Source organism: Sorex fumeus, unplaced genomic scaffold, assembly GCF_029834395.1.
Source record: "Sorex fumeus unplaced genomic scaffold, SorFum_2.1 ptg000025l, whole genome shotgun sequence".
Taxonomy (NCBI): domain Eukaryota; kingdom Metazoa; phylum Chordata; class Mammalia; order Eulipotyphla; family Soricidae; genus Sorex; species Sorex fumeus.
The window spans coordinates 2598900-2614452 of NW_026606082.1; the positions used below are offsets into that span (position 1 = coordinate 2598900).

A 15553-nucleotide genomic window follows, 5' to 3' on the forward strand; every position below is an offset into this window, starting at 1 on the left:
AAGGTCATTAAAATGATCACCCTTCCTTAAGCAATTTGCCAATTTAACACTTTCCACATCAGAATTCCCATGGTATTCTTCAAGGACACAGAACAAATACTTCTAAAAATTGTGTGGAGCTGTAACACTCACAGAATCAACAGAGCAATCCTGAGAAAAAAAGATGGACACTGTTGCATTCCCTGACTTTATACTGTAAAACTGCCATGATTAAAACTTTATGGTATTAGAATAAAGAGAGTGAAATAGGATTGAAAACTTCAAGGTGAACCATGCTGTATGGACAGTTAATCTACAACAAAGGGGCTAGGTGGAGTAGAGAGACCGCTTTAGCAAACAGGGCTGGGAAAAATAGTTAGCCTCATGTGAAAAAGTGAGACTAGACCTTGTCCTCATGCCATACGCAAAGGTTAATTTCAAAAAGGCTTAAAAGGGATAGACATAGAAAGATTGCGTTCATCTGGATACTAACACACAAGAATGGCCGAGATTAGTTCCAGGAATTTTGCTCCATGGCTTGGAGGCCAGCCACACATGCTAGGGGAAAAGGCAGCTCAGATAGAGAAGGGAGCACCAAATAAAGGGTGTTGGGAGGATTCTCCCAGGATGGGAGAAGCATGCTGAAAGTAGACTATAGACCAAACAGGATTGCCACTCAATGCCTCTTTTGCAAACCACAACACCCAAAAGGAGAGAGAGAACAAAGGGGAATGCCCTGCCACAGAGGCAGGGTGGGATGAGGGGGATGGGAGGTGGGATGGATACTGGGACCCGTGGTGGTAGGAAATGGGCACTGGTGGAGGAATGGGTATCTGATCATTGTATAATTGAAACCCAAGCACTTAAATTTGTAAGTATACAACTGTACCTCATGGTGTCTCACTAATAAAATTTTTTTAAAAAGGCTTAAAATAGGTAAAGGGATCTACATGATAGCCTTTCAGCATCTGTATTTTAAATCATAATGCCCAAAAGAAATGAGAGCGGGCAGAGCGGTGAGGAAGAGAAGGAGAGGAAGAGGGAGAAGAAAAGTGCCTGCTTGGAAAAAAAAATAAAGCATAAAAAAAAGTGCCTGCTGATGCCAGAAGGAGTAGGGGGTGGTTTGGGGTGATGGGAGAGAAACTGGGGACATGGGTGGTGGGAAATGTACACTGGTGAAGGGGTGGGTGTTGGAACATGATAGGATTGAACCACAATCATGAACAATTCTGCAACTGTGTATGTCACTATGATTCAGTACAAAAACAAAAATGAAAATGCAAGTTATTTTATTTTAAAATAATTATTTTAAAAAATGAGTTAAAGACTTTGATATTATACCCGGATCCACTTATTAAATCCATCAAGCAAAGCATAGTAGTACTCTTCGTGCTGTTGACCTCAGAGAAGTCTTTAACAGAACCTCTCCACTGATAAAACAAAAGCAGAAATAAACAAATGAGGGTCTGGATTGATAGAATAGTGGGTAGGGCATTTGCCTTTTATGAGGCTGACCTGGGTTCCATCCCCAGCGTTCCATATGGTCCCCCCTAGCATCGCCAGGAGTGATTCCTGAGTGCAGAGCCAGGAGTAACCCCTGAGCATTGCTAGGTATGATCCAAGAAAAAAAGAAAGAAAAAGAAAGAAATAAGACTGTATCTAACTTAAAAGCTCCTGTCTGGTGGGGGTGGGGTGGGGGATGAGTTCAAGATAAGAATACCAACTGGATCATTCTATAACTGAAACCCAAGCACAAAAATTTGTAAGTCTACAACTGTACCTCATGGTGTTTCACTAATAAAAATTAAAAAATAAAATAAAAACAACTGTTCCAAAAAAGAGATGGAATACCATAATTTATGGGAGAAAATGTTCAAACATCATACATTAGGTAAAGGGCTAGTTTCCAAGATACATAAAGCTCAATAACAACAACAAAACCCAACTCCCATCAAACTATGGTCCTCAAGGAAAATATAAAATGGCCAAAAGACAATTAGCAAGGACATACAAATCAACACAACAATGACCTATCATCTCACAACTGTGAGAATGGTTAGATGATGCACATTTAGCATCATGTCAAAAAACAAAAGTAAGTTAAAAGGATTCCTCTACTCAGTATGAAGTAACTCTGTCCTTTCATTCTGAATCCGAACCTGGCATTTCGTCTGCACGAATTTTACAGTTTGTCAAGAAAGATTTTCTCCCTTGTCTCCGAAGCATCACCTCTCTCGTTCCGGCACATGCTTAGTTACTTGTCGAGGAATCGGTAGCAGAGAACTTTCGCTAGGTCGAACCAGATGGGCCACGTACCGGGGGCCGTTCTCTGAAGCGCTTCTTGGCAGTGAGGTGCTGTCTACTACTGGTGCGTTTCCACTTGAAGTTTAAACACCGGAGTTTCTCCTTTGCTGGTTCGCTGCCCAGCCCTTCTAACTCCTCCCCTGGCTTGGAGCACTGTGCAACTGGTTGATCAGCTTGTCCCCTGGCAGGATAACCCTCTCCCCAGAAACGTGCTTCTTTATGCTTTTATCGAAGAGATGGTATCCGTCGTGGGCTGAAATATATAGCCCTGGAAATCAGAACCGCCTCCAGACTTGAAAATTACCAGTCATTATTCTCAGCTGCCTCATTTTCATAATCTCAGCGGATTCTTCTTTCGTTGTTTGATGACCCTGCTGCTGGAAGCCCGTGTCGCCAGACCTTTGAAATTTATATCTTGCCCGGTGCCTTTTCACATCGCTGTGTCTTGAAGCGCTTCATGATCTCCTCTTTCTGCTGCACCGAAGTTTGCTGATCGCTTGGCTTGCCTTGGACAGGCCTGGACATTAGTTCTTGCCTAATTGAGGCTTCTCATCTTTCCTACCTTCTGACCTGGCACTTTGGCATGGTCACCAGTCCCTTAATCCACTGAGCCCTTTCTTCTCTTTTGTTATTGATCAGTGTCCTTTCTTCCAGCCTAGCACACTGCTCCCCGAACCTCTTTCTGTGTGTGTTTTTTTTTGGGGGGGTGGGTGGGTGAGGGGAGAGGGAACCTCTTTGGAGTTCCGACTCAGTTTGTCCCTCCCCTAATGGAAACGACAGACCAGCTGCCCGTCTCCCCTGATAGCTGACTGCTCTGGTTCTAACATATCCCCATACACTTTGTGGTATGGAACTATGTCTCTCGGCCTTTTTCTGACCACAGTCCCCTTCCAACCTTATTTCCTTCGTGTGACTCCCCCCACCCCCACTGCCTTAGTGGTGCCTAGTTGTTGGCCGCCTTGTCTCATGCTGTACCTTTTGTCTATGTGAGTTTTTGGTTTTTTTTTCCCACTTCTGCCTCCCCCCCACCTTGGAATATCCTGGATCCCAGTTGAGAACTTTGAGAACTAGGCATGTTTGTAGAACTGAAATAAAGGGATGGTGTGGGGGGGAAGGAATACGAGACCAGGATAGGTTGAACAGGCCTGGGCTGTGGCTCGGTGGTAGAACTCAGGCCTCACATGTGTAAGGCCCTGGGTTCCATTCTGCTATTGGAAAAAAAGGTTGAGGAGGTAGACGGGGCTGGGGGACACTGAGTTACAAATTTAACATTTTCTGCTAAGACCCCTGGCAATTAAAAAGAGGAGAAATCAGTTGAATATTCTCCAGATGTCATTCACATCAAGCAGGTTGTGGTGATCACTGGTTGAGAGAAGGTATTAACATTCTCAGTTCTGAATGTTTATCTTTTCCCTTTATATTCTTCCAGTGTTCACTCTTCCAATCCATGAACAGGGGATATTTTCCCTTTTCCTGCATCCTCTTCTATGTCTTTTTGTAGTGAGTTAGTTTTCAGCATCTAGATCTTCCATAGCCTTTAAGTTGATTCCCACAGGCTGAATGTTTTGGGACACAGTGTTTTAATAAGGCTGATGAGAATGAGGTGTTAAAAGTCTCTCAGTGCTATTTTCTCGCTGTCCATATATCTCCTCTGTTAGCCTTAAGAACTTGACTGAAGTTACTGCCCCATTCACCTGATCCAGGAATAAGATTAAGGCCTCATGGTCCCCTCTTCATCTCTTACTCAGTACATAATGCCCACCCCTCTCTATTTTACCCTTCTGTAGTTCTTGCTCTTGCTCTGCTCCAAGTGTGGCCATCCCTACTCTTTCTAATCTACCGCTTGCCTGTATGAGTGTTTTATTAACTTTTTACTCAGCGCCAGTATTTGTCACAAGAATTCAAGTGTGTCTCTTGTGATTGGCAGAAAGTTGGATGTTGTTTCTCGATCCATGCAGCCTCTTTGTGCCTTTGGATAGGGGCATTCAGATGCATTGTCATTTAGAGAAATCATTGACATCAAGGAACTCATTGCCATCTTTCCATGAGGGTTTTGGATGTTTCTGGAGTTTCACGTTGCCCATTTGGCTTTTCCTCATTTTCCCGCTGTCTGTTTGGACACTGGCCTTCTGTGGAGTCATCTGCTTCTCTTTGGCTCTTGTCAATCATTTTTTTCCCCCAAAGTAATTCTGCTCTGAGGTTACCATGTACATCTGAGATTCTGAGCTGAGAACTGTGGAACATTTCATGTGTTTCTGTGTCATCCTTGTGCCAAGGGGCCGAGCTAATCTTTCCTCTACAGTATACTGATCTTGCCAATTTTAGTATACATGCTGCCTAAATGAGCACGACAAAAAATTAGGATTTCAGTTTGCCATAAACTAAGAGCCCTTCTCTCAGATGAATTTAACATTTAAGGAAACCCACAAGGCATGCTTTTTCTTAAAAACAATGTTCCCCACTCCAGAGAAACCAAAGTCACAACAGATGACTCAAGATGACATCAGCCCCACTGGTCTGTCCTGGGAATGCAATGCTGCAGCCAGTTTTAAGATCAGTGGGTGATTCAAACGGACCACCAAAAGTGCTCCTGTTTTCTCCAGACTGTCCTGAAAGTCGATGAGCCATACCATCCTCAGAACACATACCATCTGGATTCACCTTTTCTCCACTCGAGAATCTGACCTTTTGGAAATTAGGATTAATGTGCTTGATTTGTCCGATAGCCCTAGTCTCAAAGAGATTTTCTCTTTGGAGCCTGTGTTCTTTGAATTTGCCTGTGGTTGATTTTACATCATCCCCGGCACATCTTGTCAGCTGCTTTGATGAGATTGGTCTATGCATGTGATGTTTATGGCAGGGTCCACACCAGTGACCCCTGTGGTCCATGTCATTGAACTGGAGCTCTCAACAGAAGCGTTTGAATGCACCCAGTGATTTTATTTTATTTTATTTTTTGCTTTTTTTTGGGGGGTCACACCCAGTGATGCACAGGGGTTACTCCTCGTTCATGCGCTCAGGAATTACTCCTGGCAGTGCTTGGGGGACCATATGGGATGCTGGGAATCAAACCCGGGTCGCCCGTGTGCAAGGCAAACGCCCTACCCGCTGTGCTATTGCTCCAGCTCCACATCCAGTGATTTTAGATGACCTGGTTATTCTTTGCAGGTTTTGTTGAATTCATAAATTTATATCTTATACAACATTTGGATCTTATACAAAACCCATATCTTCTACAATATATCTGGTAAACCATATTTGGTAAAATTGGGATCATTATTTCTTAGAATTTGTTTTTAATCTCTTTCTGAGATAGTATCTTTTTACTCTTTTTACTTTTTACTCTCTCTTTTTACTCTCTTTATTCCATATATATAGAAGATATATGATTATTTTATTCTAGATACATAGTTATCCCTCCCTCCCCACCCCCAGTACAAGCACACTGATATTCCTGTCTTTCCATTCCTTGCATGCGTATTTTCTGTCGGTGTGGGGTGTAGTGTTGTGGTGGTTGTATTACTCCATGACTGATAATTCCGGTGTCTGAGTGATCCTGAGTAAGTCTGCTGTAGTGGTCATTTCTCTTGCCTACAGACCACAGATTCTTATTCTTGGGTGGTGCAGCATGAAATTATCCCTGATACATTGTGCTGGTTGCATTGTGTACTCTTTGGTTTTTGTTTGTTTGTTTGGCCATTTGGGATGACATTCAGGGACTTCTCCTGGCTCTCCCCTCAGGAATCACTCCTGGTGGTACTTGGGGACCACATGGGAAGCTGATGATTGAACCCAGGTCAGCTGCACGTGTGGCAAGCGCCTTACCCACTGTATTGTCTTCCAGGCTATGTATTGTAGGCTTTTGACTCTGCTTCTCCAGAGTGTGTTTTTTGTTTGGCTGTTAAACAAACTCCAGGCTGTGTCTTCGCATACAAGGGGTGGCAGTTGAATTTTGTTCTGGTCTCCCACCCTTCGCTGGTCTGATCAGAGCCTGCATTAGGTATATGTCAATATATGGTTCCATGGTCTCTCACCCTTAGCTGGTCTGTTCTGAGCCTGCATTAGGTATATGTTAATATATGGTTCACTGGGGCTAGAGTGATAGCACAGCAGTAGGGCGTTTGCCTTACATGCGGCTGACCTGGCCGACCCGAGTTCGAGTCCTCCGCCCCCTCAGAGAGCCTGGCAAGCTACTGAGAGTATCCCGCCCACACAGCAGAGCTTGGCAAGCTCCCCATGGCGTATTCGATATGCCAAACACAGTAACAACAAGTCTCACCATGGAGACGTTACTGGTGCCCGCTCGAGCAAATTGATGAACAACGGGAGGACAGGGCTATGGTTCATTGAATATTTTGAAAGTGATAACCCACAAAATCTTGAAACTGCCTTTCTCTGACTGTTTATTCTTAGGAATTTGAAAGGAAATTCCTAAGAATAAATAGCCAGGGACTAGAGCAGACAGTACAGTGGGGAGGGTGTTTGCCTTGCACACAGCCAACCCAGGTTCGATTCCCAGCATCCCATATGGTCCCCTGAGCACCGCCAGGAGTAATTCCTGAGTGCAGAGCCAGGAGTAATCCCTGCACATTGCTGGGTGTGACCCAAAAAGCCAAATAAATAAATAAGTAGGCAGAGATGGGTGCTTCAAGATATTGTGAGTTATCACTTTCAAAATTCAAGCATCTGTGAACTGTTCCTTCTGCCTGTAGACTTTCAATTGTGTTGCTTTTTTATTTCAGTTGTTTTCTCAGGAGGATTATTCTGTTAAGGGTTGGTTAGTTCTGGGGCTGGAGCCATAGCACAGCAGGAAGGACATTTGCCTTGTACAAGGTTGACCCGGGTTCGATCCCTGGCACCCCTGGCATCCCTGGTCCCTCAGAGCCCTGCCAGGAGTGATCCTTGAGCTCAGAACCAGGAGTAATCCCTGATCACTGCCAGGTGTGGCCCAGAAGCCAAAAAGAAAAGAGTTGGTTCATACCTGCGAAGATCCTGGATTTGTGGTATAGTTGAATGTGAAGTGACCATTAAGTGTTGAATTAGATGCCAGGGCATGAGTGCAAAAATGCAGTAGTGATGATCTTATTTATTTATATTTTTGAGTTGAGCAATGTCAAAGGTGATTTTGTACTTAACTTTTGTGATAAATAAAGTAGACCCAAGGAAGAACATGTTTGACCATGATGGAGAGGATGGGATGCGAAAATATCTAGGAGGTATCACTTTTGAATCAGGAACTCAGAGGGAGAAGTGAGCCCCTGAGATGCAGGTGTGGGCTTCGAGAACAGTATCTGAAACTGTGGGTTTGCTTAAGAAAACTATTATGAAACTCATACTATAGAAAAGGGGGTTTCCGGGCTCCATGCTCGAGGCATTTCTAAATCTAGCGGAGGATTCGAAGAACTACCAAAAGAAAAGGAGGAGGAAGAGCAGGCAGAGCAAGACTTGTAGAGTACAGATCGCAGAGGTCAGAGAAGAAATATTTAGCAAAGGCAGGAGGGGTCCACTAAGTTGGATGGTTGCTAGATGGTTGCTAGACCCTCTCTTGGGTAAGGCAGAGGCCATCAGTGACTTTCCAGAACATTCCACGTAGAGAGCATGTAACTGTGGACCCCATGGCTTGCCTTGGAGGTTCGAGTCATTTAGGCTACATGTGCCACGTGAGCTTTGTAACCTCCCAGGCACAACCACCCTACGTGATCCGTGCGTGTTTAGCCGAGTCAAGGATGCGTCCCTTCTGCTGTTGGGAGAACTTCACCTCAGGTCACCTGGACGGTCTAATGGTTGGGACCGGAGGCAGCATTCTCTATGCAGGTCCTGCGAAGGGAAAGACCATTCCAAGTTAATTGACATGTCTCTTTAACATGTCTTTAGCCTTATTGATTGTAGGAAGTGAATTCCGAATTGCGTCCACAGATACTGTAAGTCGTGGCTTTGCAAACGAATTTCCTTTTCTGTTGTTCGAGTTGTCATTTATGAAGTATAGGGATCTTGCTGAGTCCAGAGAGAGAGAGAGAGACAGAGAGAGACAGACAGACAGACAGACAGGCAGGCAGGCAGGCAGGCAGACAGGCAGGCAGGCAGAGGAGAGAGAAGAGAGATGTCCTTTCTGTGCTGTCAGATTCTGACAGTTTATGGGAAACTTCCGCAGAGGTAGGTCCCCTGGAACAGAGACGTACATTTCGCACTTTTGGCTTTCAAGGATAATCTTTCCACCACAGTTTATTATTGCTGGAGTGTGTTGCTGTGTTAGGGCAGGAACTTTGGCCTTTGGTTCGCTAACAGTTCACCTGCTTTATCTTAATATTCTAGAATAATCTGGCCATGATCTTTGGACGTGTCTGAAACAAGGCACAGAAGAAATCAATTAACGGTCCGAGTAGCCTTCCCAGTTGAGTTCATGCTTCGTACACACGTGTCCCCAGGGTTCTCTCTCCTGCACCACAGAGGAAAGAGAGCCAGTAAACCAAGCCAGGATCATTTGTTTATTTGCCGAGTCCACGTTTGGTTTGAGTGCATGGCTTCTGCTGCTGTGCGGATCCCACACGCGTATCTGACGTGTTGTTTGAACCGTTGAGGCTTGCTCTCCTGCGCTACCGCGGGATGGCGAGGCCAGGCTCTGGAGTGATTCTTCATTAAAGCACCATTTTCCTTCTGGGTGTGGGGTCAGTGGATGTGTGGGGTCACTTCCTCCAGTCTGCTCCACTTCACGTCAGGTTTTAGTCTCTCTTCCAGGAAGACTGAATTCCAAGCCTGGGCTGTCACAAACTTGAGAGTTGCCGTCACCCCAGTGTCGCACCGATGCTAGTTCAGTGCAGTTGAGATGCTCCCACTGAGAGCTGAGAGGGTGGGTCGGCTCCCCTCAGAAGGGCCTCAGTATTTCACGTTCCTTCTCTAACAACCAGGCTCTTTCTGAGAAATTTCTAGCGCGTGTGCTGGGCCCGATTTTAAAACTCTCAAACCCAGACTCTGAAGTGAAAACTGTTAGTCTTCATTTCTGCTCATCTAATCTGTGAGTTTTTCTAGCCCCATTTTTTTTTTTTGTCACAGCAGACTAAAGAGCACTTAGTTGCTCAGTTAATATGAACGCCAGTGTGACAAGTGGATTCCTGTTAGAAAAAGCCCCCCACCACCCCTCCAAATAAGTATGGTAGTAATTTTTTATCACATTGAAGAGCTTTGATAAGTATGTCTCCAGTCGGTCCCATATCTCATCTGTGTTTTCATAACCTGTTGGTTCAAAAGTATTTCTGCAGATAAATAAAAACGCTGTAGTTCTGTGATCCAGAAGCTTCTGTTATCAGGTCAGAGAGTTTGGATTCGTTTCCACATAAGGCAAATCTTTCTAAAACATATTATGTTACTTGTCCTGTCTTTATGTGGGTCAAGTTACCTTCTTCAGCAACATTAACTGTTTGAAGTAAACTTTCTGTTCATGCTTTTATAATGCAGATGAAGTTCCAACTTGAAAAACCAGTCTGTTTTTCCATGAAGTAATGTCTTTCCAAAATACTTGGTTGACTTTTAAAAAAAATCTCCTTGCAAGAATCCTGGCCATATTTCCCCCCACCCCTGTGAGTTTTGTAACACTGTTATTGAGTAGAACAATCCTCACCATCATTCTTGGAACTGAATTACAGCCAAATTTGAATTATTTGTGCTTTGGAGAGGAGAATTGGCAAAGGTAAATGGTCATGGCTGGTATATTGTAAGATAATTGTAGCCATGGCAATGTTTGTTTCCTAATATTATGTTTCTAAATTTAAGTGATGAGCTTCATCATAGGAAAAAGTCCATCTGTATATTCAAGTTGAATTTAAATCATTCCAACTTCATTATTACAACATTAGAAGTCGTTGCTTCCTGTTGAATTCAGCCAATTCAGTAATTTGCTTGATCTTGTGTGGAAGTGGTTTTTGCTTGAGCCAGTAACATCTTCTAAAATGTTTCTAGGAACACACCTAACTCTGATGATTTTTCAAAATCTAGATAAAAGAATATGAAAAGCTTGACAATGAGGAAGATCGCCTTTGTAGAAGCCGAAAAATTTATGATACTTATATCATGAAAGAGTTGCTGTCTTGTTCTCATGTAAGTATTTTTGTACTGTTATTTTAATATGCATGAGTTTGAGACAACATTCAGTGTTTCCAGGGTGAATGTGAAATAGGAGGAGGATGTTTACCGTCCTTGTCTAGGATGATACCCATTTCTTGTGTTTTGTCATTTGTTTCCTTATAATGCTGATCCAAAATTTGATGCCTGCGGTGGTATATTTCCAAAAGCAGAAGAATGAAGTAACTGATTCAGATCAGTGGAAAGGCTAGTTTCAATTCTAGAGTTTCTAAAGGAAATTAGTCTTTATTATTTTAAATTCAGCTATACTTTAACAATTAAGCTAATCAAATATTGATAAATATAAATCCTAAGTGGTTTATTTGACTTCGTAAGGAAGATTATCATTAGTGCCTAATTTTTTCAATTGTTAAGTAATTTTTGAAATAACTTTTCCTCTCATAAATGAGACACACAATCCAATTTTGTCGTTACAATAAACTAGATTCCTCGGAAGTTATTCTACCAGGAATGAGTGGAATAACTAGTAATAAAACTTTATCATGTAATATTTCTGCATTAAGATTGTTTTCCAAAACAGTGGGCTAAAAAATCCTGGTCCGCTTTGGATAGTGTGATAACCACTAGGGAGTTTAGCAATTTAAATTCAGTTTTAATTTAAATCAACTAGAATTTGAAATTTAATTCCTCACTTTATTTTAATTTTATTTTTTAAATTTTTATTAGTGAGACACCATGAGGTACAGTTGTAGACTTAAAAATTTTCATGCTTGGGCTTCAATTATACAGTGATCAAATACCCATCCCTCCACCAGTGCCCATTGCCCACCACCACGGATCCCAGTATCCCTCCCACCCCCCATCCCCCTCAGCCCACCCTTCCTCTGTGGCTAATTTCTTACTTCTTGAGGGAAAATTCCCAAATTTCTTTGCTCCCCTCAAGGAAAAAAAGAATCATTCGACACCTGTCCCCAGAAATCCTCTTTCTTCAGCGAACAGAGTTCTATCCAAGACTGCTACACCACACCCTCCCTCTGTCCTTGTCTAGGATGATACCCATTTCTTGTGTTTTGTCATTTGTTTCCTTATAATGCTGATCCAAAATTTGATGCCTGCGGTGGTATATTTCCAAAAGCAGTCGTTCCAATACCCTTCTATTCCCTGGACTGGGTGGGATTGCCCACATTGGAAAATATCTCTGTTGAGACATTTTTCGAGCACTTGGTAGTCACGTGTGTTAACGGCTCTGGGGTCTGCCAGCTCCATAGACATCTTCTTTCACACAGAAAGTTCAGTTGAGCATCACTGGTTGTGAGCATGGTGGTAGCAAAATGTCCGAGCCTGAGCTAAATTTTTTTTAAGTTTATTTATTTATTTATTTAGACTTTTTGGGTCACACCTGGCGATGCGCAGGGGTTACTCCTGGATTTGCACTCTGGCGGTGCTCAGGGGACCATATGGGATGCTAGGGATCGAACCCGGGTCAGCTGCATGCAAGGCAAATGCCCTCCCCACTGTACTATCACTCCAGCACCCCCCCCACCCCGAGCTAATTGTTGATGCATTGTCTTGCTACCTTGCTGGAGAATGGTTGAAGCTTAGCAAATGCCAGATGTTTAATGGGAAATCCACTGTCCCCTTGGGATTTCTATAGCTCGGTAACTTTCCGAGAGTTTTAGCAATATGCTGTGCTTCTTAAGTTTAATACTTACTGTACATTTATTAAAGAAGACAACATTTGAAGTTTTTGGGAAGGATAGAGTTTGTAGTTCTCATGGGTGTTAGTTCCATTCTCTTACAACCGGTTTCCCTCTGCTGTGACTGAAATAAGACTTTCCCTAACCTGCAGCCTTTATCTTTACAAATATCCATCAGATTTTTAAAAAATTTTTAAATGTTTTTGGCTTTTTGGGTCACACCCAGTGATGCACAGGGGTTACTCCTGGTTCTGCACTAAGGAATCACTCCCAGAGGTGCTGAGGGGACCGTATGGAGTTTTGGGGATCAAACCCACGTCGGCCACATGCAAGGCAAATGCCCTACCCACAGTGCTATAGGTTCTGCCATACCCATCGATATTTAAAGCCTGCATAAATTATTATCACCATAGAATATACAGCTGACTAATTGTGTTAAATTGTATGCTATGATATTATACACAGAAGCTTGTTACATTTTCTATATGAAAAAATACTGTCCTTTTTTATTTTTAAAAGCAATTTTCAAAGCAAGCTGTAGAACACGTACAAATCCACCTATCCAAGAAAGAAGTGACATCAACTCTTTTTCAGGTAAGATAAAGCAATTTCACAATAGATTATTTAATTTAATAAACCTTGGACTGAGACATTCTCTTTGCACGTTTACTTTTTGGTGTGTAAGGCTGTTCTCTCCTGGAAGTGTATCTGGGGTGATGGTACTTCTCATTGAAATGTGCCCTTTTGTCAACTTCCTTAGTAGATAGAGATTTCCCCCCCCTCAAAAAAAGTCACCAACACATTCTAATAATATTTTCTATGAGTCAATCTTGAAAAGATGTTTAGGGGAGAGAAGAACCTTTTACCCATTTGCCATTCTGGGTACCTGTGATAAGTAAGGACATTCTAAAGTTAATTTTTCAGTGATAGAGATGTTGATACCTATGGCAGTTATTCTCCAGAAGAAGAGATTGATTCATTGTCAAGAAGCAGGAGTCGAATGATGAGGGGCTGGAGCGATAGCACAGTGAGTAGGGCGTTTGCCTTGCATGTGGCCCGGGTTTGATTCCCAGCACCCCATGTGCTCCCCCGAACACCTTCAGGAGTAATTCCTGAGTACAGAGCCAGGAGTAACCTCTGTGCATCACCAGGTGTGACCCCAAGAGCACTGTAGCACTGCACTGCACTGTCCTCCCATTTTTCATCAATTTGCTCGAGCAGGCCAAGTAACGTCTCCATCATGAGACTTGTTGTTACTGTGTTTGGCATATTGAATATGTCACGGGGAGCTTGCCAGGCTTTGCTGTGTGGGTGAGATACTCTTGGTAGCTTGCCGGGCTCTCCGAGAGGGGCAGAAGGATCAGACTCAGGTTGGCCAGGTTGACCCCATGCAAGGGGACCCAAAAAGCAAAAAAAAAAAAAAAAATAGAGTTAAATGATGAGACCAGAGAAATAGTTCAATGGAATAAGTGCACGTTACATGCGTGAGGCCTGGCGTAGATTCCTGGCACCACATTGTCCCCCCCAAGTACTGTAGAAGTAATCCCTGAGCACAGGGCTGGGAGCAGTTCTTGAACACCACCAGGTATGGCCACAAAACAAGACCAAAAAAAACAAAAGATGCAGGAGTAAATGTTGCAACAACCTTGGAGTCTCACTGAGGAACTGGATTTTAATTTGGCCTCTCATGTCTTGACTAGACCACAGTCCCAGAGACTTGCAATAAAACTTGGGAAACTAAACAATCAATGGCCCGTTCTGTTTGCTGCTCTTAGATGAATGGTTTCTTCTCCTGAAGCCTTTTCCATCCCAAGAGCTTTCAGCATGCAAGAACATGTTCAAAGTTTCCAGTGGATAATGCACTTTTTGTGTCTAAGAATTTCTTAAAAAATTAAGAAAGAATGCAGCACGTTAATGAATATAGTGACTTTCATAAGCCCGGAGGGTTACTTTATTCTTTTATTAGTCATTTATAGATTCTTTTTTTTTTTTTTTGCTTTGGTGGCTTATGATGGGAACCACTTACTTCTGCAAAAGGAATCTGATTATTCTGTAGAGCAGTTACTAAATTTGGCTCTTAAAACATTCATATGTAGTAACAAATTTTATATTAGCCTTTTGCTAAAATAACGAGATGGACTTATCTTAAAATGTGAGAACTGTCTGTGCAAGTCTTGTTGGTCATAGTCCCATGGGCTCTGAATTCATTTACTGGTTTAGGTCCCGAGGAATCACTGGAGACTTTGGGCCAACACTGTGCCTTTCCCTCTGTTGTTTTCTCTTCTGTGAGGGAAGATGTCTGGGGGCTCTTCCTCTCATAAGGATTCAGTGAGAAAATGTGCTCTTAACTGCATTGCCTGTCGAGTGTGCTGAAATGTTAGCTCTTAGGAGGTATTTTACATTCAAGCTGTGCAGTGCGGGGGTCTGGGATGGGTCCCAGTGGTGCAGCACTGACTCAGCCTTGTGAAACGCTGGTTCCTGTGTGAGGCCCTGGTTCCGGTTCCTGGCTCTGCTGATCCTTATCTTGCGATTCTTATCACTACTGTCAGAACCACAGCATGAGTAGTGAAATAGCAGCTTTGAGTTGTTTTCGTTCTACTTCCGTATCAGAATTTGGATTTCGACGAACCCTAACTTGGTTCATAGACTGTCTTCTAGTCAAACTGCATTCAAGATTGATAAGCAATATCTCATAATATGTGGGTTTTAGAATCTTCATTTTTGGCTTTTCCTGTAATGTGAATAATATGGAAAAAAATCTCCAGGTAATATACAGAGTGCATCAGGATTATTTTCAGACCTTCAAGGATATTCATTTAGAAGCTTCATGAGTTTATCTTTTTAAAATGCTTGAACAGTTTGTTCATTTAAAAATGGAATAAAAATAAATGTAAAATACATGCAGAGTGGGCAGTGTTCTTATTTAAAGATAAGGAAATAAATTCTGGAGAGTTCGAGTTAGTAATTTAATGAATTTAAATTAAGGTTTATTATTAAGTTGAAGTAAGGGGTTTCTCAGTCACAATTCAGTGTAACATATACCATCAGAATAACATAGCTATAATCGAGGTGCATTAGCTAGCTACAGAAATTGATTGAAGCTCTTGGAATTGTAATTTTGGTGGAGGGCTAATTAACAAATAAGACTTGCATATAATTTAAGGTATACAGGATGATATTTGGATATGTGCCATCACTTAGGAAATGATTAATGCAATCAGCGAGTTGACATATAGATCACCTCATATAGCTATAATACTGTGGCAGTGCTCAGGGGACTGTGTGGTGTCCAGGATTGAACATTCAGCGTCTTCATGCAAAGCATGTACTGAAACCCTTTGATCTGTCTCCTCTGCCCTTTCTTCCTTTTCTTTTGCTCTTTTAGTCTCAAGATTGCTTTGGATATTTGAACTCTCCTGTGCCTCTCTTGTATACATTTTAGGATTGTTCTATTTCCTCAAACACTATTAGATTGGGATTGCATTGACTCTGCTCAT

The 15553-nt window shown here is 42.5% G+C and overlaps 1 protein-coding gene across 3 annotated transcripts in view; it reads left to right on the plus strand.

Annotated features, from left to right (window-relative positions):
- Nucleotides 1-15553, plus strand: part of GRK3 (G protein-coupled receptor kinase 3) — a 159003-nt gene that overhangs the window by 81608 nt on the left and 61842 nt on the right. For all 3 annotated transcript variants that reach the window (XM_056114452.1, XM_056114453.1, XM_056114454.1), the window contains 2 exons: nt 10273-10374; nt 12576-12650. In XM_056114452.1, coding sequence (XP_055970427.1) covers nt 10273-10374; nt 12576-12650 — 177 coding nt within the window. The remainder of the gene's footprint in view (nt 1-10272; nt 10375-12575; nt 12651-15553) is intronic.